The sequence below is a fragment of the Manihot esculenta genome, chromosome 18, assembly GCF_001659605.2.
Source record: "Manihot esculenta cultivar AM560-2 chromosome 18, M.esculenta_v8, whole genome shotgun sequence".
NCBI lineage: Eukaryota > Viridiplantae > Streptophyta > Magnoliopsida > Malpighiales > Euphorbiaceae > Manihot > Manihot esculenta.
Genome location: NC_035178.2, coordinates 4,276,972 through 4,304,889, shown reverse-complemented (window position 1 = coordinate 4,304,889; position 27,918 = coordinate 4,276,972). Strand labels below are relative to the sequence as shown.

At 34.7% G+C, this 27,918-nt stretch overlaps 3 protein-coding genes across 5 annotated transcripts; all 3 read right to left on the bottom strand.

The window, feature by feature from the left end:
• Positions 1-36: 36 nt before the first annotated feature.
• On the bottom strand, positions 37-4,422 carry LOC110605869 (AP2-like ethylene-responsive transcription factor CRL5). The gene is made up of 9 exons (XM_021744538.2): positions 3,302-4,422; positions 2,516-3,185; positions 2,265-2,347; positions 2,089-2,097; positions 1,911-1,999; positions 1,744-1,817; positions 1,605-1,655; positions 1,422-1,498; positions 37-1,031 (listed from the first exon to the last, which is right to left on the bottom strand). The coding sequence occupies exons 1-9, from the start codon at positions 3,633-3,635 to the stop codon at positions 367-369; spliced, it is 2,052 nt and encodes a 683-aa protein (XP_021600230.1). The 5' UTR covers positions 3,636-4,422; the 3' UTR covers positions 37-366.
• Positions 4,423-7,442: 3,020 nt separating this feature from the next.
• LOC110606861 lies at positions 7,443-15,124 on the bottom strand. 3 transcript variants are annotated; one of them, XR_006349480.1, is made up of 6 exons: positions 14,692-15,124; positions 14,413-14,540; positions 14,213-14,325; positions 12,312-12,497; positions 11,755-11,878; positions 7,443-10,072 (listed from the first exon to the last, which is right to left on the bottom strand). XR_006349480.1 is itself a non-coding variant. In XM_043953607.1 (5 exons), the coding sequence occupies exons 1-5, from the start codon at positions 15,042-15,044 to the stop codon at positions 11,849-11,851; spliced, it is 810 nt and encodes a 269-aa protein (XP_043809542.1). In that variant the 5' UTR covers positions 15,045-15,124; the 3' UTR covers positions 11,631-11,848. The 3 variants fall into 3 exon arrangements, 1 of the variants encoding a protein (XP_043809542.1); XR_006349479.1 differs by having other exon boundaries at positions 7,443-9,816; XM_043953607.1 differs by lacking the exon at positions 7,443-10,072 and having other exon boundaries at positions 11,631-11,878.
• Positions 15,125-15,857: 733 nt separating this feature from the next.
• LOC110607075 (RNA-binding protein 1) lies at positions 15,858-17,946 on the bottom strand. Its single transcript, XM_021746132.2, has 3 exons — positions 17,810-17,946; positions 17,428-17,688; positions 15,858-17,035 (listed from the first exon to the last, which is right to left on the bottom strand). The coding sequence occupies exons 1-3, from the start codon at positions 17,888-17,890 to the stop codon at positions 16,127-16,129; spliced, it is 1,251 nt and encodes a 416-aa protein (XP_021601824.1). The 5' UTR covers positions 17,891-17,946; the 3' UTR covers positions 15,858-16,126.
• Positions 17,947-27,918: the final 9,972 nt, after the last annotated feature.

Genomic DNA, 27,918 nt, shown 5'->3' with positions numbered 1-27,918 from the left:
TTTGCATTATTGGGAAACATTGAGCTGGTCAGTTACTTAGCAGCACATTAAAAAAAGGATTCATTCATAGATTTATATATTATATATGGGGCCAACATCTATTTAATCATTAATCCCTTCTCCCAATTTTGCAAAATCTTGCATTCCAATATGAGCCAAAAGGTCCATATTTGCTAAAAGTTTCTTACACTTGGGTCACAGACAAGATAATTGGCCCCCACCATTGTGTTTTTGCATTAATCTCCAATTTCCTCCACTAACAACCTAGAAAAGATAAAAACATAATGGAAAAATTCCTACTTCACCACCTTCCTTGCTTTTTCTCCATGCAAGAACTTCATCTGTTTTAGCAAAACACATAATTTTTTAGGTATCGTTCCAAGCTGCAAAAACTGGCAAGTGAGACATGGAAATTGCTGCTGGCCTCAGCTGGGTTGCTGCTGTTTGGAACCATGGACTAGCTCCATTTGTTGAGGTAATGAACTTTGATGCCAGTGGAGGCCTAGCAAACAGCATTGGGTTGCCAGTTTTATCTGGGCTAGCTTCTCTCGAGCTGCTCAAACTGGTCACCAACGATGACGTATTCGAGGAATGGGTCCCTAGTTTTGTGGCTGATTCACTCACCACTGCAGGCTGGCTACAGTTCACTGAATCAACACCGATAAGATCTTGCATCGCCATTGAATACGGGGAACTTCGATAATTCCCCAACTTGTGATCATGCGAATCAACGCATGCACTGGGCTGTGGCTGCTGCGGTGACTCGTACATAACCACTTTCCAATCCGAGCTACTGCTATTAGGAATCTGTATAGTTTCACCACTGTTCTGTGCTGGTGGGTTATAGTCAATTGCCCCATTACTCGTTTCAGTCTCCTTGTTTCGCCTGGCTAACTCTCCGGCGAGCAGAGTGTTACTTGCCATGATCCTCCCAACATCATATCTTGTTATGTCAAAATTAGTCACAGCATTAACCCCGCGAAACTTGATCGCTGCGATATCATAAGCTTCAGCCGCTTCCTCTTGGGTGCCTGAAATTTTATTTATTTAACATAACATTTTAAGCAAAACCCTTTAATCAAAGAAATTTTAGTAGCAAAAAACTTTAATCACTTTCTTTATCATCTCAACTGATTAAAAAAAACAGCCTTATAAAAGATGCAGTGTTACTGAAAATCAGAAGCATGTAACGTGCAGTATCAAAGTAGCCATTATCAGCCTTATAAAAGCATCACTAGTCTTTAGTGGAGACATGGGAGCAGAGGTGTCATAAAAATGAGTCCTTTAAAAGTTCTTTATGCACAGCAAGAGCCCCAAAAAAAAAAAAAAAAAGAACATGAATTGAGAATGATTGAAAGGAATATAGCCCCACAAAAATATGGGAGAATTTTAAATATAAAAAAATGATATATAGAACTTACTGAACGTCCCAAGATAAAGGTCCTTGTTTCCTGCAACCCTTCCTATCCTCGCTTGCCATCTTCCATGCTGGTGATGTCTGGCAATGGCATAAGATGGGAGAAATTTTTAGAACACTTAAAAATTTAAGAAAAAAAAAAAAGGAAAAGTGGGGAAGAAGAAGTGAAATAAAGATCAATTGCAACCTTGTTACTCCTCTGTACATTGAGGCCCCCCTGGAGAACCCACTACTTTTCCTGCAAAGGAAGAAACAAAAGTTACTGTTATCACTCTCATTTATTAATATCACAGTCACCATTTTTGAACTGCAAGTCATGTCCTTACCTTCGTAAATGCGCAACGTATTCTTGTCGGCTCATGTTCTTCATCTCTTCAAGCTCTTCCTGGTAATTTTCCAACTGAAACATGGTAAAAACGGAATTTTAATTACTAAGAAGTAAGAAAATAATCCTCAAGAAGATTATACTCACAAAGACCAGAGTTAATATTACCGGAAAATTGATATGTGTAGAAGGACCCCAGTACTTGAGGGCAGCAAGATCATAAGCCCTTGCAGCTTTCTCCTCCATATCATATCCCCCTATAATTACAATTGATAAACTAGATTAAGCATCACTTCAAGATTATTTAAGCAATATTTTAGCATAACTATTAAAGAAAAAAACTCACCTAGATAAACTGAAATATTATCATTGATGGGAATGGCATCAACACGAAGCATGAACATGACAAGGAATCAAATAAAACAAGTCAGGCAAGGAGGACAGAAGGACGAAGAATTGCAGTCAAAAAGCAATACTTCCAAATATATACTGTAAATATATTATATTGTTTGCTTGACCAACCTTGCCTTCCTTTCCTGGTCTGGCCCTCCTTCTTGCAACTATTATCCCAGAGATGGGCTTCATATCTACCCGTCCATCTATGTCTGTGGAGATATTTTGACAACGGCAACATGTATAAGCAGGGAGGCAAAATAACAACTCCAAAGAAACACAAGTAACTGAATGAAAGAATCATAAAACAGTTCAATGGTGCTCATAAGAAAGCAAAACGGAGAAATTTCTGTTAGGTTAAAGAAACAGTATTTACTGACCTGGTAACACCTCTATACTGTGATGTTCTTTGCCCAAACGTGTCTATGGACTTCCTATGAACAGGCTGCTTTTGACCCACTTTTGCAGGCCCTCTCTTCTTTGTTTCCATAGTCATACATTCAGTGGCAGTAGGTGAGATCTGTCTCGGCGCTGTAACACAACTGGACTGAGAACCAGGGATCATGGATAAGCTGAGAGATTGTATATCCCCACAACCCATAGAACTAACAGACCCGGAAGCTCCTCCGTCATCAACCATGCTGCTAGTGAGTTGCTGCTCCAGTGCATTATGGGTGGAATATTGCCTAGCAACCCAGTTCTTCAAACAAGGCATCCCATCATCTCCTATTTGAGGCATCTGGGATTCACAATCGGAAAGTTGGCTATCCTTGGTTGCTTCCTCCAGTGAGGCCTGGTACATCCCATGGCATGCTATTCCACTGTAATATGGATGAGTTTGAACAGAGAACTCTTGGTCTTGTTGCCTGTAAGTTTCGTGAAGGTCAACAGCATTTTGCCTATTGTTTTCTGGCTCTGTGTTTTGATGATAATACATGCTGTCTAGGCTTAAGGCCATTGTTTCCCTTTCGTGGCTGCCGTACTGCTGAGTTTCCATAGTTGCACCACCCAGAAAGTCCTCTAGTTTTGGTGATGAACTTGGCACTATCCCTTAACACAGAAAAAATTAAACGAAATAAGTAAAGATTAATATAAATTCCCGCTCGAAATCAAGGATAAAAAACCAACTAAAGACACAAGCAGGAAATAGGAGAACAGAAGCAAACCTTCGGGTTGTGATCTAGTTAGAGCTTCCATAATGCAAAGCGACCCATCAGACTTAAGTGGCATAACAGACAAGGATGACTGAAAGCCAACATTTTCTCCAACCCCATAACAGATTCCAGGGCTGTCGAACTGAGATGAGGACAGATAGAAGCTTGTTGGAACAGCACTAGAAACAGCGACGGAAGCAACTGAAGGAGCCGGGCTTTCATGATGGTACTGGTGGTGATGATGATGTTGGGGGTCAGAAGCAACCTCCATTTTCATGTGGGGTGAGAGGGAGAATCCCAGCCAGTTATTATTGCTGCCATTGTTATTATCATTCATCGATTTCATCTTCTTGCTCTCTCTCAGTCTCTTTTTCTCTCTCTCTCTCCTTTTCTTAAAACCCCTTAGAAGTATCTCTCACTTGCTGCAAGGCAACTCAATCATTGGGAAGGAAATAAACAAATCATACCCGAAATCTTTTCCCTCCATCAATATGAAAGCTTGGTTTTTATATTTTTGTTGTCTAGCAGCACGAATTCATCGCAAGAAAATTTCCCTCTGACCCAAAAACCCTTCACTCCATGCAATCACCCATAAAAATTCCCTCTCTGAAGAGAACAAAACTGGTCTCTTTAAACTAAACAAAAGGAATGAATTCGAGCAAGCAATGCTGGGGAGCACCCCTGCATTCCATAGGGATCTGTGTATATGAGAAAGACCACATCTTTTACTTTTCTCTCTCTCTCTCTCCCCTTGTCTTGCCTTGCCTTTTTCTTTAAAATCTAAGCCCGATCCCTTAAACCCTACAAAAAACCCAGATCCAATATAACCCCAAGACTCTTTCTATTACCCCCGAAACTAAAACCATCCTTAAGTATATCCTCTTCCCCATTACCCAGAAAAATACCACCTACTTTTCTCTCTGTCTCTCTCCTCAGTGACACACTATAGCCAGTTGATCTAGTGGGTATGCGTTAGCCAATAGGGAGAGGGGCTGGTCAGTATCCAAAACTGGTTAGCTTTATTTTTACAGTCCACAGAGCCTTAGATAGATTTGACGGGCAGGAAATCTGCCCCTCCAGTCACTTCATACAGTACGCTGCCTCTGTGCCACTCTGCAATCCAATTTAAATCTGCTGTTTTTCCTTTTAACTTAAATACTGCTCCATTTCGGTTCTCAGCTTTCAATTCAAAGCAATCTGCTCTCTCTCTCTCTCTACGCTATGGGACAAAACCCCACCATCACCATGTCCAATTCTTACTGTCACCTTGTATTCGTCACAGCCCTATTATTTACCGTTGATGCGGATAAATGAGTGTGCTTTGTTCTGGTCATTGACTTGACCTCTTCTGCTCCTTTGCTTTATTTATCTGACAGCTTAATATTGGCTGTGATTTTTCGTTTGTGATTTGCTATGTGACTGGATTACGTTGCTTAATGATCAATGGTTGGAAGTTGGAAATATTTTTTGAAGTGAAAAATATTTTTAGTTTTTTATCATTCATTTTAATTTCTTCAGTTGAATATTTGTCCTATAATATAAAAATTAAAAACCTTTTTTCAACAATTTTTCTTTTTTTAGAATTTTTTTCCAACGTACATAAAAGAGACTCAAATTAAATAGTAATCAAAGAAAAGCAAATTATAAAGGAATAAAAATATATTATTATACCTTTTTATTTTTTGTGAAAATTTGGCAATTTTGTTGGTATCCGGCAGCTTTTTGCACTTTTTTTTTTAAAACTCGGTGGCCCATCTAGCAGGCTGTTGCTGTTTTCCTTCGCTTCAAAAGTTCAGATTAATCTCACTAGCAAGCAGATTATCCAAGATAAGTTTTGGCAAGATCTCAGTATTTATTATACAAAATCAAAGCTAATTAGCATTACATATTGAATTCTATATTACTATATTTATTTTTGTTTTAATTTACTAAGCTTTAAATGCAATTGTTATACAATGTTAAAGCTCTCTTTTCTGTTGGTTGTGTTGTTAACTTAAAAAATGGCAGATGGGTTATGGGATACCATGTTTGAGGAATGAATGGAACTGTCAACTGTGAATAGATAAGGTTGTCTTTTTTGGGGTTGGGGTTGCATGGAGATGTGCATGAAAGTGTTTTTGGTGGAGACAGATATTCAAATGAAAATGATTTGGTCTAAGTCTGAACATTGAAAGGAAGAGTGATGAGTTTGGGAGGGAAAGGGAAGCAAAGTACTAGAGAGTGAATGAATGAGCATGTGTGTGTGCATGGACGTTGAAGGGATTCTTTTGATTATTATGTAGTAATGATGAGGGAATCTAAACCAAAGACTGTATTGAGCACTGCTTCCTTAGTGCCACCTTTGGCATTTGGCAAAAGGATTTTGGATCTTACCTCTCAAATTCACTTCATTTTCACCAAACTTTTTCAGTGAGATAGCCAATGTGGTGGGGTTCTGCTTGCGCAGCTACACTTCCTTTTATTTTTTATTTTTTTTCCCTCTCTTCGTCTATTTTGATTAATGTTAAAAGAGACCTTATTAAGGGCTCTTACTAGGATTGAGCAGTATTCGGTTCAAATCGAAAAAATTGACCGAACCGAATCGATTTGAAAATTTAGTTCGATTTTTTATACATTTCGGTTCGGTTCGGTTTTTAATTTCAGAAATTTCGATTATTTCAGTTCGATTCGGTTTTGATCAGAAAAAAACCTAAAAAACCGAACCGAACCGATTTGTGATAATAATATGTTTTTTCAATAATATAGAGATATTAAATCATACTAAAATTAAAATATTTTAATTAAATTTTAAAATATTAAAAATAAAGTGTAAAAAATAAAAAAATTATTAAAAATCAAAATCGATCAAATCGAATCGAACCGAACCGAATCAGACCGGTTCGGTTCGATTCGGTTTCTGATCAAAATCGATTCGATTCGATTTTCATAAACACTAAAATTTCGGTTTTCGATTTATTCAGTTCGATTTGATTTTAAACCGAACCGACCGAATGCTCACCCTAGCTCTGACTGCATATACACTTTTATTTTTTTTTATTTTTAAAAGATAATTAATTTCTTATTTTGCACCTTTCAATAATGTTATATCCAAATAGTAAACATCAGTCAAATCCTAACTATGAAAATAAATTCAATAATTTTATTATTATAACATTTTTTTTCCTTTCATACATATCCCTTGTGCTTCCCTCAGCCTGTTCAAATAGAGCGTCATTGAATTGAAGGGATATAGAAGCCATATTGTTGTGAAAGAAAAGGTGAGAGATAGAAGGGAAAAAGACAAAAACTCCCTTAAGGAAGACAATAACAGTAGAAAACAGTTCACTGTTGCGTAGGGACTCGACTGGAGGACATAAGCTCCACATACCCAACTACTCAACTCCAGCTGACACAAATTTGGTATTCAATTCGTAGAAATTGAATGCTTCTAGTTGTTGTTAGTATTATTATTATTTATAATGAGCAAAGTTCTGATCATAATCTAAGGCTTTGTTTGGTAGGTATAGTAGCTAAAACTAAGAAATTTCAAATTAACAGCTAAAATTCTGTTGTTTAGTTGGTTATCTCTTTGTTACTCCTCCTAGTATCCAAAGTCCTTCCAACTTACTTCCCTTCTATTCCAAGATCTGGCAAGTGTAACAAGGAAAGGGTTAATCATTTTTGTTTTAAGGTTCAGTGCTTGTGTGTACATCTGGTTTTGGAAGTTTAAGTTGGCTAAGTTTTGCGATGTTTTAATCTTTTTGAATTAATGCGTCAACTGGTTTTAAGTCTGAGGGCAGAGGGACAGGAGGAGGGAATTTAATGCGGTAAGGATTTAATAGAATCACGTGAGTAACACAAAATCTAAAGAAAGATCACAGCAAGTCAGCAGAAACTAAGGCCAATGAGCAATAGGTGGGTCAGCAGAAAGCAAGAAGATTATTCATCTGAGATCACTCTGCCAGATGGCTAAGCCCAACTGAGAAGGACAGCAAGTGCTGTCACACTGTTCCCTTTTCCTGTTGAAAATGCTGCTTTATTACCCTCCTACAAAAAACGAACAACTCCTTAACACTGCTCAAATAGAGAGAGAGAGACATTAGACTGAGTTACCATTAAGGCTCTTTTGCATGCCATACTTCAAACCTTCTTTTTTTTTTATTTTTTTTTTTCTCATTGATATGCGATGAAATGTCAAAATCTAAGCCCATTTGTGATGTCTCAATCACCTTAGATTCTCTCCCTGCTTCCTCTAGGGAGATTTCTGCTTCTTTCAATCAAGGGACAGCTAAGTGATTGGTTATGAGAAACCATTAGTTTCCTTCTTTTGTTAAGACTATAACAATAATGGAAGAACCTAAAAAACAGAACTTGCAAGAAGGATGCACATTTTCAAGAAAAAAAGAGTAGAACCAGCCATATGCTACGGCTACCCTATGCTCTACTAGAGATCACAATTCATAAAAGAGTGCAAAAAAGATTTCAAAGTGGAAATTTAGCCAAGATGGGGTGTGTTCCCACTGGAACATTAGTTTTGCTCGTCCACTGCCCACTTAGTTGCCATGATCTAGCATTAAATGTTTGATGATGTATTGGCCTCAGAAGCTTTAACCATTTATTGCCACTTTGCTTGTCAATGGGAGAATAGAAGACTAATGGGGATGTTACCTGTTACGGCTTCCTGAGTCGAAATAAATTTTGTTTCTACTGACCAGGAATGTCACCAAAAAGGATGTCAATGCAAATCCCAAATTATCTGAAACCCTTGGCATGATGGAGAACATTTGGGTCCTTTCCAGTTGAACAAACTTCACCCATTTGCCCTATAATGATTTAACTTGTAAATGTAATTAAATCATGGAGCTCACAACGCCACCATTTAATATTATTGCAGTAATTCTTTGAAACAATTTAAAAAATTATTAGGTCTCAAATCGGTTTGAAACAATATAGTATGCCCCTTACAAGACTTTTGGACAATGCTTTCCTTAAATTAAATTTTAGAATGGGTTAAATCTAACTTAAATTTAATAAATATGTACTTCAATAGTGTTTTTTTTTTTTTTTTGGCCAAAGTTGTGTACCTTTGCCAATATCATTTTCAGCGAGCCATTACCAAGTTATTGTTCTCCCTCCTAGCAACATTAGGATTTTCTAGTTCTTGGGCTTTAAGCCTCCTTTAGTTGATTTATATAAACTGTGCATGAAGTTACAGCCATTTATACAGCATTTTGTTCCTCATTCCAGTCACAAGCTCAGGAAGAAGTATTATGGACCTTTTCCAATTATTGGAAAAATTGGAAAGGTTGCTTACAGATTCCAGTTACCCCCTGATGCAAAAATTCACAATGCTTTTCATGTGTCTTTGCTCAAATCTGCTTATGCTTCTGTGGATGCCTCTCTGGACTTACGTGCTTCCCTTGTCTATGCTATTCCATACCCTCAAGCTGTCTTGAAGAGGAGGATAGTCAAACGTAGGAATCAAGCAGCCACTCAGTGGCTCATTCACTGGACATGGTCTTCTCCAGCTGATGCCACTTGGGAGTATGCTAAAGATATTCAAGCTCGATTTCTTAGTTTAGTTTCTTGAAGACAAAGAACATTTTAAAGGGGAGATAATTGATACGACGCGTTTTATTAGAATAAATGAAGGAATAAAAGGAGCTGAATAATACGGTGTGCAGCAAGTTAACTGATACGGTGCATAGGAGGAATGTCTTCTTCACGCTTCTTTAGCTGAGAGTGTATAACGAACGGCTTGATTACAGCTCATTGAGCAATTTGTATTAGGAAAGGGAATTCTGTTAGGGACCTGGCATGAGTAAATAGGTGATCATAACCATATGTGATGGCCAAACACACACGGGTTTTGGGTTAGCTGCACGAGGAGAAAAATTCAAATTCCGCAAAAACTACTATTTTCACATTCTGGCTGATGGGATTCACCAGGATTAGTATCACCCGTAGTCCTTGCTTCTCCTAGATGTCTAATCACTACTCCATGTAATTACGCAAAAATGCTCCTCCTGTTGGACAGTTTGGCATCCTGGGGAGGCATTTTCCTGTCATTAACAAGAATTTTCTCACACTTTCATGTGATTTTCTAGTCCTCGACTCAGACAATATGTTACCAAGTTCTAAGCAATCAACTAGAGAAGATCTCTCGTCACCAAACTTTAATCCAAGAAGGGATAAAAACAAGCATGTGCTTTTTGGTCTCGGTAAAAGATATCTAAATCAGATTTCTCCTATAGTTTTACCGCAATAGTTTACAATGCAAAGAAGGATAAAGCTTAATGCCATAGAAATTGTAATTAGCTTCGCAAGCATTCAAACTCATGTATGATGCCCATCAAGTTGCACAGAACCAGCTTGCACCATAATCTGAGATTTTTTTTTTTTTTTGGAAAAAAACAAGCAGCAGCAGGAGAAAAAAACAGTAGAATGTGAATCCTTCTAGCTAATAGGGTAACTTTTCTCAATGCCCTCACATAGACAACCAATAAATACAAAACTCAGTTCTTTTGCTAACTTTCCCTGCAGGCGAACTGCAAAAAGTACAACTGATTAACTGAGATAGCAAGGTACATGCCCCCTATGCATCAGCATAATTATATGCAATAGAAGAATCCGACAGACATTCCAGACCTTCCAGCATCAGCAGCAGAATTAGAATACAGTATATATATTTACCCTCAGGGGGGTAGTTCATACGAGTTGCTAATATAAATCATACAATTTCTCATGCGCACTTTTGTTTCCATACATGGGCTCATAAGGCAGTGATGATACCAAAAAAACAACCTTCACCCAAAAGAAAAGCAAAAAAAAAAAGGAATTTATAATCTGTCATAATTGAAGAGGAAAAAGGAAATTATTGAACCATGATCTTGACACCTTTTCTATGGCAAAAATTAGCCCCAACGACCTTGAGTTCATCCATGGTCTAACCTTTTCTGATTCTATACAGTACTCAACAATCCATATACTCACTGACAATCGTTGACAATCTGTATATACAGATACCGTGAACTACTCAAATGAAAGTTCTCTTTCTTTTAGGTCATATAATGTGTTGTAGAAAAAAGAGCATGCTGATAAACATTAAAATGATAAATTGATATTATGTTGTGATAATAATATGCTAACCTTTTGATACTAATATTCTCTTGTGATGATAACATTATGACCTTTTGATACATTTAATAAAATTCTCTTGTGATAATATAATATGCTTATGTAAGATAAATAATTATACTTCCCAAAATTCTCAAACATGCTGAAAAGCTTTGCCTATCCAGAGGCTCCTTAAACACCACATAAATTCTCAAGCATCAATTAGTAACCCCAAAGGCTCCTACTTTGTTACATGCTTCAACGATAATATTTCTTCACCTCTACTCTAGGAAGTGGCTTGCTTCCATCTTACATTAATTGTCCACGAAAGTATGCTTGGGTCAACCCAAAACATCAGATGAGAGTTCAAACAAGTAAGAAATAGAGTTGGTATAAAGCAATCTAAATGATCTATAGTATTATTGTTAGAATCTTACGATTCTAATCTATTTTTCAACAAATTGATTTGAATTTATAGAGTGAATCTTAAATGTATCTAAATCTTATAATTCTTGATTTGAATCGTAAGATTCTCAATTTGATTTCACTTGCTAGTGATTCAAATCTATGGGGTAAATGGCAAATGTACGTGAATTAAGACAATAAAAAAAATTGATAGGGAATCTGGAGAATCAATATGAACAGACCAAGTCTTCCCGATTCAATTAGTTATTTATAAAGAGATAGTCTGACCTTATATTTCCAAAATTTAAGATCCATTCATTTTTGCTACAAAAAAGTGTATATAAAACCTTTTCTTAGCTATTTGTTCTTCCACCATCTCTTCTTTTTCTTCTTCCTCTTCTTTTTTTTTTCTTTTTAGTTAATTTATTTAACTACTTATAGTTATCAAGTTATGACAATTTATATCAATAATATTCTAACCTACTATCTTTTTTTACTATTTAATTATTTAATCAAATTTAAATAAAAGTTTCAGCATATGTATAATAATAACTGTCTTCAATTTCAAAGTTCATAATTTATAACATAAAACTATATAACATAATAAATACATATTACTCTATTATAAAAAATATTTCTAATTAGATAAATGATAATTCTATATTTATCAAAATATGTCATTATGATACTTTTTTTTCTTAATTTTAGAACATATATTATTTTTAATTGATTTTTATAATTTTTTTTATCAAATCTTACTATTCGATTCAATTCCTGACTCTCGATCCATAAAATGAAGATTTTGATTCTTGATTCCATTATCGATTTGACAATTATAATCTCTAGCACTCATACTCGATATGCCATTTTTTATATCTTAAAATTAAACAGCAGAATACATTCAAAGGATAGCTCAAGCAAAATATTGAAATTCAAGATCCAATGATCCAGGATTTTTGTCATACCCATATATTGGTAGCAGGTAACAACAAAGAGTATGAAGTCAAAACTGAAACTGCTGATGCCTTGAGAGACATAACATCATACAAGCTACCACAATCACCACCGTCGTACTAATGATGTGAGCAACTGCAACCATTAGCAATATTAGTAATCAATGTCTCAAAGTATTAGGAGAAGCATAAAAACCAGCTTAAGCTATCAAACGAGAAAAAAAAACACAAATAGGGACATGCAATTATAACATAGAAAAGAAAAGAAAGGAGCAGCTAATATGTTTTTCTAAGTCTCATTGAACATGCTGCTCTCATGAAATTCAATTTTCAAAAGATAGGACAAACAAAATTGCTTGCAGAGGCTAAATCATTATATGGAGAAATAAAACAGAAATTAGCAATTTCTTCATAACAAAGCTCCTCTCATGAAGTACAGCAAGCATCCCCACTTAAAATGATTTGCAAGTACCATTACCAAAAAAGAAAATAACAATTTCTTCACAAAGAATGAAAGAACTTCCATACATCAAGGTGCAAAAGATTACTTGAACATGAAAACTGAATACCTCAAATAGTTCAAAAGGGCTACCATGCCGGTATACATCATCCTTCTTGCTCTCATTATTAGGAAGAATGCTGGATAATAGTGCCCTCAATCCAACAAGTAAAACAGCAGTGCTTCCCATTGTTACTAAAATAAAAGTAAAAGGTGGAGCGTGTCCTGATATTACTGCCCTTATGACTAGTCCCAGCTGCTCAGCGAGGTAGATGGGAAAGAAAGGAGTTAGTTTACTTACAGCATGATGGGCTGTTTAAATTACAAGTCATGTAAATAAAACTGAAAACGAAAACCACTGAATTAAGGGTAGCAAGGCACAGGAGGAGAAACTTAAATCTTAAAGACCTAACGTCACTTGAGAAATAAAAATCGCTTCATTGATGCAGCACACTTATTTTTTAACGATGAACAAGGCAAATATTTACAATGTCTTCAAGCTGACATGCATGTAAGAGAAAGTAGTGAATTCTAACTTTTTACATGTCTATCTTAAACAAACAGAAGCAATTAGATGTCTGTTACTAGCATTCTGCAGCATGTGATTGAGGATAATAATTTAGCCACCTAAGAGAAAACCAATAAAACAAAGTTATATGACTTCTGCTCATAGTTCTAGACAGATCTCTAGTGAGCAGCATGAGGCCAATGGACTCTCAATGCACAGATGGGGCATGAACAGTTTAGAAAGCTATTGCGGCCCTAAACATTTGTAGCTTCCTCTTGGTAAACATTTGTAGCTTCCTCTTGCCATTCAATTAAACCATAGGCATAGTTTAATTATAGTGTCTCATAAATGGCTTTTCCAGTAGATGTTTAATGCATTTAGAAATGGAGCCTTTTGTTCTGTGACAAGCTTAGCCAGTGGAAGCTCCACTCAGTGCTCCCTCTCCTCCACTAGTATATTTATTATGAAAATACTCGATAGAGACTCTCAAACTATTCACTAAAGGTAATGTTTTTTCATCCATGTGATAAAATTGTTCAGTAGAACCATTTACAAAACGTGTCATCACCACAAGAGTGAGGAATACCTCAGCTTTATGTCATTAAAGGATTTACAGTTATTCAATGTCATGTTTGTTTAGGACTGACCTTTCAACAATGTCTGGATTTGCAGTGCTACCATGTGAAGGTATGTGAAACAGAATATGTGAATTCAATTTTAATAATCAGCCAAACAGTCCCATCAAATAATATTTTTCTTAGCAAAATCAATAAAATAATAACACCTAGGTGTACTAAAAGGCATTAATGGACTCATAAAAGACTATGTCAGTGTCACGTATTATAGAAAGAAATACAGAAATAGGAGGGAATAAAATGTATAGCAGGGAAAATACTATAGCTGTTATAAGTTGTTATAGCTAGAGCTAGAGGTTGTTAGAGCTAGAGATCGTTACAGCTGGTAAGTTAGTTACTGAGAACTAATATATATCTGAGTGTAATGCACATGTAAAGCATTCAGAGACGTCAATACAAATAGAGCCTGCTTCCCTCTACTTTCTCTTCTCTCTATCCAAACATTCTTCTCTTCCTCTTCTTCTTCTTCTCTATTCCTAGTCCTGCTCTCGTTAGAGCTACTGCTCTAACAGTTGGCATGTAGACTTCTCAAATATTTGCATAAAGTAAACAAGTTCACGGAGAAAAATCAATGAGGTTCAAGTATGAATTCATATGATAATCTCATCGCTCCTAATCAAAAGTCAAACATGAATTCCCATGATAATTCAATAGCATATAACAGGATCTACTAACCAGATATTTCCAATAGGAGAAAATCAATGCGGTTCAAGTCTTACACATCAAGTTAAGCACATAGTTACTCTGATATTACAATTAAGTGAAGTCTTCCTAATGTTACGTGCAAATTATTCACTTGTGGAAACATTAGGCCCAACAGAAACTCACAGGAATGCCCAGAGCCCATGATTTAACGGCAGCAACCACAGCTTTAGAAACACCATTCATTCCACGGCCATCTTCACCATAACCCCCAAGGAAGTAAGCACCCAGAAACCAACCTGCTCATTTTTAACCCACATTCAATTTGTTAAAATTTAAATCAGAAAATAAATAACTAAATAACAAAAGCACATATATGTGTATACCAGCGATAAAAGGGTCAGCAGTGCGCAGCGTCTCGAAGTCAAAAACTGGGAAACCATGGCTAAATCTCCCAATTGCAGAAAACAAAACCAAAGCCAATACATCTCCGCCAGAAAACAAAGCCACTCGACTGCAACATAATTTTGAGGTAAGGGAGGCAACATGAAAAGAATGAATTGAATAACAAGTCTTTTTTTCTTTTTCTTTTTTTTTTTTTTTTTTTTTTGGGGGGGGGGGGGGGGAGAGAAAAAAAATAGAAGAAGAAATTAGAATCAAATTACCCCCATTTGTCCAGACGGGAAGAAGAGTCGAGCTTATCAAACTGGATGACGCCTTCCAAAGGAACACTCTCTGGGCCGACGAAAACAGGGTCGTCCCTGGTAAAAGAGGGAGGAGGAGGAGGAGGAGGAGGAGAATTGTTGTTAGAAAGAGGCTGCTTGGTTGTAGAGGTAGAATCTATACCTCCATCAGGCTTAGCGAGATTGAGATGAAAGGGTGGTCTCCTGGAAATGAATTTGGGTCCAGTGATGTTGGAGAAGAGAGGTGGATTTTTGTGGGCGAATGGAAGAGGGGATATGCGAGTACATTTTCTGGCAGACAGAGCTCCTCCAGGACCTTGGCTCACCAGCAGCATTTTTTCTCAATTCCCAATTGCCTTCCGATTGCGCTTAATAGGCCGTTTTCTCAAAGTTTGTTGATTGTGCGGTTCATTGCTCTTTGTGTTTCTTTTTTTCTGACTGGATAAAATCTCATCCACAATTAGTCTTTCTATTTTTATATATTTTTTTAAATTAACTATTTAATACCTACGCAAAATTCACTAATTAATTTTTTATTTTAAAAAATATATTACAAATTTTTATTATTTTAAAAAATCTATTAATTAATTATTTATTAATTTTTATTTTTAATATAAATTAACTAAATAATTTACGATAAAATTTAATAAACTTTAACGATTACCAATATTTTAATACATTTTTCTAAATAAAACAACTGACGTTAAATTTTAACGGTAGTTTCTTTTGTTTTTTTAAATCTTATTCTCCTCCTCCTCGATGACCTTGATTTTGGCGCAAACCTGGTTAAAACATGTCGCTTGTACGGTAAAATTAAATTCGAGTCTACGTTTCTTTAATCAATAATCAAAATAAATTAAAAAAAAAAGAGTTAATTTTGGTATTTAATAATTTCATCAGAATCTTTTTAATGATAGGGCCGTCAACGAGGTTGATGATTGGTTCAGTCTAAAAAGTTGATCAGGTAGGCATGGGGATTGGGCCCTGGTTCAGTTTATTTGAGCCGTACATGCATAAAGAAATGAAAACTGAACATAAAAGACATTACGCGTATACATGAATGTGAAGTTGCCATATGCAATACAATCACATTATAACTCGTGCGACCTCCTTGAAAAAGGCCGAGAAACATTCTCTTTTTTTCTAAGTTAGATTTAAATGCATTTATGTTATAGATGACTGAATGATGTACTTACAAATGCTTGAAACTACAAAGACACACAGCAAGCAACACATCTATGAAATAGAATTGGCACATGAGAAACGGACATCTGAACAGTATAGTTAAGATGTCCCCGACCCCATCAGTGAAAGAATTTCCTAGCACTTCAATGTCCATGAAAAATGTGTACAGGATAGTCAACTGCAACTACCTACAGGTAAAGGCTTCAGCTGTTCATAGACCTATTCAATTTTGTTAGCTAGATGCACCACCATCACTACCATTCAGACCTGAAGAATCAACTCCTGACTCTACGCCTTCAATCGGAGACACTGTAGCACTAGGTGGCAGTTGTTCATTGCCACCATGATCCCCATTCAGTTTCCCATTCCCATTATGTCCATCAATCCCACTGTACTCACTCACAGTCATACCCATAAGGCCAACAACACCATTTGTGTAAGCTGGATAAAGAAAAGCACTGCTATATGGTGGAGGATACATCGTGGCAGCAATCAACACAGGACCATTCCAAGGGCTCCTTGGGCCAACTGGTGTAAATCCAAAGTCAGATCTGCTACATCCTACCGCAGGGTAACCACCATAGAAGCCTGTTCCGTAAAAACACCCTCCAACACCACTATACCAATGAATAGGAACATGGCCTGAAAGAACTTCATATCCAGGACCATAAGAAACATAATTTCCAGGTTGAGAAGACTTAGCAGAAAACCATCTCACACCTCCTTTTGCAACACGGTTATTGTTGCTACCACTAATACCTTCCTTTGGCACAGCCCTCTTAACCTCCACAAGCCTACCATATAAATCATGAAAATTATTCAACATTACCTTCTCAACAGATTCTTCAGAATCATAAGTGACAAACCCAAAGCCCCTTGGCCTGTTGGTTAAGGGGTCTTGCATCACAACTACATCTACTATCTTACCAAATCTCTGAAAGTAATTATGAAACTGTTCCTCAGTTAGACTAGATGAAAGACCCCCTACAAAGATCTTTTTAGTCCTAAGGCAATCATTCCCATTACTATTGCTACCATTCTCGCTGAACCCACTACTCTTTTGTTGATTGGGGAATTGTTGCTGCTGAAGCTGTTGTAATTGCAACTGTTCACTTTTGGGTATAGCTTTCTTCACTTCTACCTAAATTGAATAAATAATACTGATAAATAAAAAAGCCCCCAAGGGAACAGGGAATACATACAATTCCACTCTTATAATAAATCAAACCAGAAAATACAATCTAAAACTTCCCATGATTTTGACAAAAACCAACCAAGAAAATTTTTTACATCTTCCATTGTGCACGAATTACCGATAAAAATGTTAAATTCTATCAGCCAAAAACACTGGAACACAAAAATTATGTAAAGGAAAGAAAAAGGAGGAAACACAGTTTTCTACGGGTAATTTTCATCTCCATTTCTCAGAAAAGACGCAGCACATGAAGTCAATAATTACGCACAAACTTTATTTAGAACATAATAAAACACATAAAATCATATAAAGAGTGCCAAAAGGTAGCTGAAACTGACCGTTCTTCCTAGTATTACATGAGAATCTTGAAGGGCTTTATCAGCGCAGGTAGGATCAGAGAAAGTTACAAAGCCAAAGCCTCTAGGGCTTCTGGTGTACTTGTCCTTGGCAACAACAGAAGTTAAAACAGTACCATACTTAGCAAAGTGAGCTTTGAGAGCATCTTCACTGGTGTCCCGAGATATACCTCCAACAAATAACTTGGCTTTATCGTTATCCATCATGAATCCCGTCAGCAAAAACCCTAATCGCAGAGAATTCTGAAAAGCCCTAAAATTAAAACCCCCAAATTGGGAAGAAAAACCCTAGAAAATTTCTAGGGTTTGTGAACCCAGTGAAACTAGAAAGGGGAAATAAAAGCATGGAGAGTTTTACTTTTACCTGCGTGGGCTTCTTAGGAGAATCCAATTCAAAGGATACCACTTCTTCTAGAAGTAGAAGGACGCAGGCACCTTCTTCCATGTTTATATAACACGGTCCAATAAAACTCTTCTATCCTAAGTCAACTACACTTCTTCTCTTCTCTGTGTGTTTTTCCCCATTTTCATTTATTAATTTAATAAATTAATTAATTTTTTACTCCCAACAAAAATTAACTACTTAATTAATTTCGCCTAATTAGTTATATTAGGGTTTGATTTTATTTTTTTAAATTGAGTTTAAGGTAGTAAAATATTAATAATTCAGTAATTAAAAGTTCATAAAGAGTCCATGTCAGGTTCTATTTCAGAGCCTTCAGGACCAGAAACACGGCCCAGTGAGCTTCGAGTGTTCAATCAAATACGGGCCTAACAAACTAGGTCTATCTTCTAAGATAGGCCCGCATGTACTGCAGTTCTTACTTCTTAGCCAATAAATGGGCTTCTTAATTTTTTTTTCTAATTTTAGATATGGGCTAGTGATTTTAGGACCCAAGTAACCCTTCAAGTATGATGAATTTTCCATAGGCTTTCAAAAGCCTATTAATTTAATTATAAGTAAATAGAAAGTATAATTATATATTCTAATTATACTTTTAATATTGTATATAATTTTATGAACTAGTTTACAGACTTAATAAATGAGTAATTTTTTAAATAAATTAAACAATAATAAATTCAAATTATTATCTAAATTATATTTAATAATGAATCCATTTAATTATAACAATTAAATTAATCATTAAAAAATATAATTAACAAAGGTTGTTTGGTTTAATAAATTTTAATAAATTATATAAAAAAAAAAAGAAAAGAAAAGGAGAAAGAGAGTGGGAAAGCAATTGCAGAGGGAGTCAATCCCGAGAGAGTCTCACATGAAAGGGGCTAAGCAGCTGAATACTAAAAATTATAATTAATTAGTATAATGAGTGGGCCTAATGCGTGCGAATATTCGATAATTGCGCCTTTTCAAAATAAAATAAAAGAATCCACCTTAATCATTTATCTAATCAATCTTTTTTTTAAAATCCCTCCTGCACGTGATTACCTCTTTTTTTAAATGCGCCATCTTATTCTAAACAAATCCATTTGTTAATCTATATAACTATTCACGTAGAATCATGTGCTCATAACCTAACAATAAGCTTTTGATTTGGGAGCCTCTCTTGCTTCTTTTTTATATATGGCCACTTGTGTAACTTTCTTAATTACCACAAATACCCCCACCCCTAAGTTCATTCAAAATCCTCATGCAAATGGAAAATTATATAAAAAAATTAAAATAGAAATAAAATTTTTAGTAAAATGATAAAGATGGAAGTAGGGTTTTAGTTACGCCTAAAAGGTGGCCCCATAGGGAAGGCCAAAACGTGGTCCATAGTCTCAAATGTAGTCCATACAAAATGATGATGTGAGAGTGAGAAGAGAAGAGAAGCATCTCTAGCCTCTAGGTGTTATATTAACATGTTCGTGAGATTTAACAACCTCATTTGCTCTGTAATGTCTTTGTCATCTTCTCGTTGCCAAAAACATTTTCTTATATAAATATTCAACAAAATTAATGTATATAACACTCAGATCTCTAGGTTCATGAAAGCATATCTTTTTTCTAGGGTTTTGGGTCATCACTCGTCACAAATTGCAAAGGTGCCCTTTGCTAATGGATGCCATGAGTGAATAGCCCAAACTTCAACCAAGATAACTCTATAATAATATGTAATTACATAAGCCTTATTAACTTAATTCTTATTATTTTGGTTTGTCTTGGGAAGTTAACCATCCAAGATGATAGCCTATGAAAAAGAATACTCATTAGCTATGGTATATATTTTCAATTAAACCTTTTAATTTAGGCTTAGATTATTATGGTCATTTCATTTTTGTAGTGTATGGTTAAAAATGAATTTTTTTTTTTTTTAGCGAGACTAAAGACCAATGAGATGGGAGACTGGGGACTGGATGAGCTTAGAAATGATGGAGGACAAGGCCTACAAAACATTGGAGCCTAGGTTTTTACAAGGAGACACAAACCTAGATGCAGTTTACTAAAGTAAAAGATTTCTTGGACAACGGAAGGACGACAGGCATGGTGGCTATTTGAACATTTTAATTCGTGTCTACTTTGACCAACAACAAAAGGTGATAAGACATGCCTTTGGGATTACACACTCTTCGAACTTGTAAAACCCTAGAAAACCCCCATAAAAAAACAATAACTCGAAGCATTTTTTTATGCATATTCATCGATCCCTGGAGATATATATACAAAGTCTATCTTTTCTTTTTTTTATTTAATGATTTTGCTTGTAACCCAATAAACCTATTGTTATTACAAGACATTTGTGATCCACTGTTCTTATTCTGTCAACAAAACTACCACGCTAATTAAAACCTCAGTTGACAACAGAAACATATTTATAAATGGGTCTCATGTCCATGTCATTTCCAATACATTGTATGCTGCGCCGCTCTGCCTTGGAAATTCGCAGCAGTTTCTTACTCAAACCCAGAGAGAGAAAGACGAGTAATTATGGCCTCATCCTTATAAACAACGAAAACTCCAAGACCAAAACCAAATTCATTTTTTCTTTTGAGTCAGCAACTCAACCAGGCAGGCAACATATGGCTGCAGTTATTCGTTAGTCAATTAATTTTTTTTTAGGATAAAAAAAAATAGGCTAGTGCCTGTCACGTGAGCATCATTACCTCAATTGGGAATACTTATGGTATTAATTTCTCCCTCTCCCCTTCTTCTCTCATTATTATGTTTGGTTGGCCTTTCTAGAACAGAGTAGACTTCTTCTAATAAAAATAATGTTTTAATTATATTAATTATAAAATATTTAAAATTATTTTTAATAATAAAAATATTTCTCTTCATTGATATAAGTAATTAAAATTATTGGAAAAATAAGAAAAGAAGCTGTGAAACGTAGGGTTTGCGGTTAGGCCATCCAGGTGTTGAAGGACAGTGAGCCGTAGTCTCTAGTTGCAGCTTGCTCTTTGTCTACCTTCCTATATTAGCTAAGAGGCTACAACAGCTATGGCTAAGCACTAATTTATTGATTATTTTCAATAATTTAAGATGCATAGAGTGTGGTGAGATGAGGGCTGTAGCTATAGCTTGGCTCCATTTTATGACCTGAGACAACAAATTCAAAGGCCTATTCTATTCTATTATATTTCAGCACACCTTAAAGTCTAAAAATATTTGCATTAACATTTTGTCAGGTTTGGCATTGAAGAGTGTTGTGGAATTTGGGTTGTAGCTGGAGGGGACCTTTTTTCTCTTGAGCTAAAAAGGAAGGGAAACAAATGGAAATCAGTAAAACTAGCTTTAATACAAAAGGAAGCCCTGCCTTTAAAAATGGTAGGTGTTTCGCAATCAGGACCAGTTATCTTAACTGGACCATTTCAACATGTGCTCACCACCTCTGGTTTACTTGGGAAAGAAACCTTATTGTAATCAATACCAGCAGCTGTTTATAGTTAATATAGTTAAATTTGGTCGATAAATTTAAATTTAAATTTCCTATTTAAAGAGCAATAATTGTAATTAGGAATTAAAATTATTATAATTTACAATAAATTTTTATTATTAATATCGTTGTTTTAATAATGTTAATTCGGAAAGAGAAAAAATAAAGTGTTTGATATTTTATTGACAATCACTCTAACATTTAATTATAAAATAAAATGTTTTTAATGAAAATGTGATGGGTTATTGGAACTATTCTCGTTATAAAAATGCTGCAAAACGAAGAGACACCCGCTTTGTAATTACATGGTACAGTGGACGAAAGTGGCTAAAATTTTGTTACAAGGAAGAAATTGACAAGTCCTGGTACACATCTGATGGCTTGATGGAAACATGAACAAACGTGAGATGCTCATGTCGCCACCCAAACACATTAATACTTGAAAAAGTGGTCACAACATTGGAACTCTACAAACTCATTGCTCTATGAGAGATGTATCTATAAATCACAACAACAATAATAGTTAAGAGAAATGATCAAGTCACTGTCCAACATTTTCTTTTTATTGATGAAAAATATCATAATTAAAAATTAAGTTGATTTAATTCCAGCTAATAATTTTTTATTTTTTATTTTTTAAATTCAATCTGGTTAATTCAATATGAAAACGAAACTAACTAAATAAATTTACTTTAATATTAATTATCTTCCTGCTCATTTTTCAGTTTCTTGCATAGTTCCTCTCTTCCTATGTTATACGTTTGCTCCTGTTGTCGCATCATGCGATTGTCCCTCTGAGACATGGCCTCGTGTGTGGTGCATGTTGAAGATCTCAAATTCTTCGATTCACCTTTTGCCTTGGCGATTGTCTGGTCAACCTTCGACCTTTCGCTTTGCCTGGATTCTCTCATTAGTCATCACTCTCGCATGAGCTCTATTTCAAGATTTTGCTGCAGATTTTTTTTTTTTTTTTTTTTTTTTACAGATTTCATTTCAAGGTTATATATTGCAAATTTATTGAATATTATGGATAGAAATATATTTGAGCTAATTGATAATTTTAATTTGTTTGGTTCTTTAAAATTTGTCCTTAATACGTTTTCATTTTATGATTGATAAAAATAATTAAAAATACACAAAATATATTTATAAAATAAAAGAATATAGAATAAAAAAATATTTACGAAAATTTATATTTATATTTAATATTTTAATAATAAAGACAAACATTTTCAATTTCTTATAATTATGATTAAGAAAATTAAGTTAAATTTGCATAACTTAATGGTAAATTACAATATAATCCCTAAGGTTGTATTTGAATAATAAAATAATCTTTAATATATATTTTTATTACAATAATATTATTTTTTTATTAATTTTATTATTCTCTCTATTCCCACTTTTATATAATATTATAAATATTAATAAAAAGTTTAAAATATGAAAAAAAATAAAATTTTACAATTTAAAATATATAATATTTTGTTTTAATTAGAATATTTTTAATAGAAAGTAAAGTTTTTTAAATATAAAAAATATATACATAATTTATAATATTGAATATAAACATTAAATGGAATATTTTAATATATTATTTATATGTGATGTTTAATATAATAAATAGTTATTCAATATAATATATTTAATAGTACATATAATAAATATAGAATATATTTAATTTTAATATAAAATTTAAATCAAAGAAATGTATATTTTATTAATAATATAAAATTTTAGAAATTATATTATAATTTATCATTCACTTATATAAATTAAATTTAATTATTTTGATTATAATTATGACAAATTAAAAAATTTTGATTTTATTATTTAAAATTTAAAATGTTGAATATAATGTGAATTACCGTAAATGTCTAAATTTTTTTATTTAATATCCTAAAATAAATGATGAATTATTTATTATTAAATCCATCACCATTTTATTACAATAAATTAAAACTCGTTTATTTCACACAAATATACTTTTTTTAAAAAAGTTTTTCTTCATATGCTTTTGAAATACTTTGAAATTATTGATAAAAAATATTTTTCATGGTAAAAAAATTTAAATTATTTTTTATATTTTTCATCTCATAATTAATTTTTTTTATTAAAGTGTTACTTTTTAATATAATTTTTTTATTAATTTTTTAATTATATCTATTTTAAATATATTAAATTTTATTAAATATTAAGAGATATTTTCAAAAAGAATTTAAAAATTAAACAAAATTATAGTAGTTAAATTATATGTTATTATAGTTTTTTTTTAAAAAATTATTAAAGTGTTACTTTTTAATATAATTTTTTTATTAATTTTTTAATTATATCTATCTTAAATATATTAAATTTTATTAAATATTAAGAGATATTTTGAAAAATAATTTAAAAATTAAATAAAATTATAGTAGTTAAATTATATGTTATTATAATTTAAAAAAAAAAGCGAACAATGACAAAAAAAGATAAAATGGATAAAAATTATGAGACGAATGAGATATATTTTAAAAAATTTATAAGCACCCTTAAATTTTTTACGCATAAATATTTATAAATAATAATTAAAAAATAAAAATAAATTATTTTTAAAATAATGTTTTTTTTCATGATAAAGGGAGCATTAGTAAAATAATAAACATATCTTTCTTACTTTTGTTTTATTAACGAATTATTTAAGAAATTAATGAAGCAAAAGAAAAAAAAAACCAACGCTTGTTAAAAATAAAATTTTCTTAAAATATTAATTGAAATTAAATTAACTTGATGCAAATATCAAATTTAAAAAATAAATAAATTTAATTTATTAATAATTAAATTAAATCAAATCAAATCAAATCAAAGTAAATTAAAAATATATTCAATAACTTTTTTCTGCTTTTATAAAAATAGCAATAGTCCCTTGTGAATAATGCCTAAAAAAAATCTCATGAGTATAACATTGTGTTAGTTTCTGGGTGTAAAGAATCAAGTCAAATTGAACATTAAAGAGAATGAATTCAATGTGTCAAAATTTTTAAAATAGAATAAATTTAATATTGAGTTATTTTGAATTGTTTGTTAAGGGGATCTTTTAATAAGTCAAATCTAATGCATTTTAATTTTAAAAAACTAAATAATGATAGTTGAACAGCTATATTAACAAGTTAGTTTGTCAACTTATTAATAAGTAATGTTATATAATAATTGTTTAAAGTAAGTAGTGAGTCATCATTACAAAATGAGTTTATGTGGTAAGCACTTGATAAGCAGAAATGCAAGCCAGCTCAAAGAAATAAAGACTCGGATACCTTAACACTCAGTTCATCTTCAAAGATTTGTCCTTCTCTCGATAGGGCGAGTCACACGACGGAATTATCATTAGCAAACACAGTTCAGTATATTTTCATTGTGCTTATAATTGCGTGATTACTAACCTATTAGCTAGCGATGCCCCATATTAAGCAGCCAACCACATCACTGTCGGATTATCGAAAAATATCATATTCATTTCCATCCTCTTACAGTATGAAAGGAGAAGGATTACGGAAGTAAAAGTATACTATTCTCTTATACAAAAACTCTAAGCAATTCATTACGTTCATTTTCTTCTTCAGTATACTGACTTGAGCGTAAGAGTGGCTACTGTGGGTATCCACCACCACCTCATGTCATTTTCTTTGCAGGTTCTATCCAATCGCAGCAGTTCCATTCCGCCTACATTATCAATCTAATCTCTGCAACATCATTTGCTTCCATTACCGGGAACATCCATCGGTCTCTCTCAGTCATTTGGATTTGCACCGGACTCTTGTTTCTTTTCTCCCTAAAAAAAGGGAGAACTTTTTCCTCTTTATCTCTTGAAATTGTCGGAATTGTACATGTCATCACGGGAGGACCTGATAAAGGTAAAGGAAAAAATAAGTGTGTAGCAGAAGATGTCCTGTTTGTCTATCAAGAACCATGGACCAAGCAAGAGACAAGGTTCAGTCCTGCTAACAAAGCAATCAGATTCTTTCAAAATGACTCGCTGGTCATTAAGATCCTCCTAAACCAGTACGAGGTAAGGCGAGTATTGATGGATATAGGTAGTTCTGTTAATCTTCTCATCGTACATGTTTTTAATAAGTTATGATTAGATAAAATAGTCTTGTTAGAGTTTCCTATCCTTTTGTAGGATTAGTAGTTAAGATCGTGTCAGACAATGGTACTACTAGCCGATTATATTGTAGGATGCGAAGCAACTTGTCCAAAGATGTAGAAGATGCCAAATACATATAAATATCACAAGAACTCTGGGAGAAATGCAAGCAGCCACTAGAAGCCCCTGACTTTTCTTTCAATAGGAGATAGACATTCTTGACCCTTTTCCGGTATCCGGGTCAAGAAAATTTATAATCGTGGCAGTAGATCATTTCAGCAAATAAGCGAAAGCTAAGGCAGTACAATCCATCACTACCCAACAAGCAAACTCTTTCATCAACAAAAGCATATTCACCTGATTCAGAATACCAAAAGTAGTGATTACCAATAATAAAACTCAGTTCACAAGCTCCAAGTTTAAAGATTTCTACAAGAAATGGGAAATTGACTTGAGATTCAGCTCAGCTATCATCTCCATACCAATGGTATGACAGATGTAACAGCCCGGACGTGATCCCCGGCACTGTTACCGCGCACAGCCCGTGACCTTCCTCTGGGCCCAGCCACTATGAGCAGCTCTTAACATCCCTTCACCCTCACGGGTTCCAGGCAGGATTTGTCCCCTTGGTTCGCGGGACTTGAACCCGTTCTTCCCAAGTGGATTTGGCCCAATTCCTTCCTCTGGGAATTAGGTCGCCTCCCCCACTGCTCGAACCCTTGACCTCCCACTTTAAGGGAATAGTCTGGTGAGAGTGAGTACAACTGGTACTCACTCTCACCAGACTATTCCCTTAAAGTGGGAGGTCAAGGGTTCGAGCAGTGGGGGAGGCGACCTAATTCCCAGAGGAAGGAATTGGGCCAAATCCACTTGGGAAGAACGGGTTCAAGTCCCGCGAACCAAGGGGACAAATCCTGCCTGGAACCCGTGAGGGTGAAGGGATGTTAAGAGCTGCTCACAATTGGAACAATTGGTACTCACTCTCACCAGACTATTCCCTTAAAGTGGGAGGTCAAGGGTTCGAGCAGTGGGGGAGGCGACCTAATTCCCAGAGGAAGGAATTGGGCCAAATCCACTTGGGAAGAACGGGTTCAAGTCCCGCGAACCAAGGGGACAAATCCTGCCTGGAACCCGTGAGGGTGAAAGGATGTTAAGAGCTGCTCACAGTGGCTGGGCCCAGAGGAAGGTCACGGGCTGTGAGCGGTAACAGGGCCGGTCGAAAGGGGCCGGGCTGTTACAACAGAGGTCACAAACAGGACCATCTTACAAGGGCTAAAGAAATGTGTAACGACCCGAAAATCGAACCGCTACCGGCGCTAGGATCCGGGTCGGCTTAAGGCCGCCAAGACCCGTAGCAAGCCTGACTTGCAACCTGAAAACCTGTTTAATCCCATACATGATCACAACATACATAAAAATTTAAAACTTTTCTTTCATACATCCAACTCAACCTGAACATGCACTGCACATAGCCATAATCATAATCATGATCCCTCTGTGGGATCTCATCAATGCCCCAATGGGCGATACATCATAAGATGAGTTGGCTTTCATGAACATAATAAAATATTTTTGATCATGTAATAAAAGGGATACCTCATACCCAATGTCAAGCACAATATCTAATCCTCAATATCATTAAATGACTGAAACTGTACTTTTACATAATATTAATACATCTATCATGTCCACACTAACTATTACATATACGTGACTTCATCACTCTTGTAAACCTCCTGGTCTACCCTGTACCTGCAATCCTGGGGAAATTGGGAGAGGGGTGAGCTACTAGAGCCCAGTGAGCAGAATAATAAAACACTTAAAACATATGATAACATGAAATGCATCACATCACAGCTAATCACATCAAGGATGAACTTGTCACCAATAGCCCTCTACATGGTCCAACTGTGCCAGAACGTAGAATGGGTCCTGGTCTTTCCCTTACATAGTGCCATCGAACGTAGAATGGATCCCACTGGTCTTACTTTCCGTACCGTACATATCATATTGTCATATCATAGATCGAGGGCTATGGATCATTCAACATTCATCCACATCAACATAAAAATGTGCAATGCAACATATTCGTGAATTCTAATGCAAGCAACCTAATTCATCACATGGCATTCATGATGCATGAACAATGCTCAAAACTTTGAAATTTATTTACTTTAAACGTAAAGGTTTATTCCACTCACCTCTGGATAGCTCTGACCAGACACTGGGGCAACAGACTCACTGCTGGGGTCCTCGGTTCCTCGGGTCCGAACCTACACAGGTGGACTCAAATGAGGGACCAAACATACATAAACATAACTCTAAACTATTCCCCAAAAACCCCCTAAAACATCATAGAATAATCATAAAAAAACATGCAAGAAATGGCTGAACAGGGCACTTTCGGCGGCAGGTTCGGCTGCACCTTCGGCGGCCCTCGAGAGCCGAAAGTCAGGCAGGTTCGGCGGCACC

Excerpts from the sequence above, each read along its gene's own strand:
- LOC110605869 (XM_021744538.2), bottom strand. The coding sequence starts at position 3,635 with ATGAAATCGATGAATGATAATAACAATGGCAGCAATAATAACTGGCTG. Across the intron at positions 2,348-2,515 it reads CAGTATAGAGGTGTTACCAG|ACATAGATGGACGGGTAGAT; the intron begins GTCAGTAAATAC and ends ATATCTCCACAG. Across the intron at positions 1,499-1,604 it reads ATGTACAGAGGAGTAACAAG|ACATCACCAGCATGGAAGAT; the intron begins GTTGCAATTGAT and ends TGCCATTGCCAG.
- LOC110606861 (XM_043953607.1), bottom strand. The coding sequence starts at position 15,044 with ATGCTGCTGGTGAGCCAAGGTCCTGGAGGAGCTCTGTCTGCCAGAAAA. Across the intron at positions 14,326-14,412 it reads TGCTGACCCTTTTATCGCTG|GTTGGTTTCTGGGTGCTTAC; the intron begins GTATACACATAT and ends AAAAATGAGCAG. Across the intron at positions 11,879-12,311 it reads GCCCTTTTGAACTATTTGAG|TTGCTCACATCATTAGTACG; the intron begins GTATTCAGTTTT and ends TAATGGTTGCAG.
- LOC110607075 (XM_021746132.2), bottom strand. The coding sequence starts at position 17,890 with ATGGAAGAAGGTGCCTGCGTCCTTCTACTTCTAGAAGAAGTGGTATCC. Across the intron at positions 17,689-17,809 it reads CTCCTAAGAAGCCCACGCAG|AATTCTCTGCGATTAGGGTT; the intron begins GTAAAAGTAAAA and ends AGGGCTTTTCAG. Across the intron at positions 17,036-17,427 it reads ATGTAATACTAGGAAGAACG|GTAGAAGTGAAGAAAGCTAT; the intron begins GTCAGTTTCAGC and ends TATTCAATTTAG.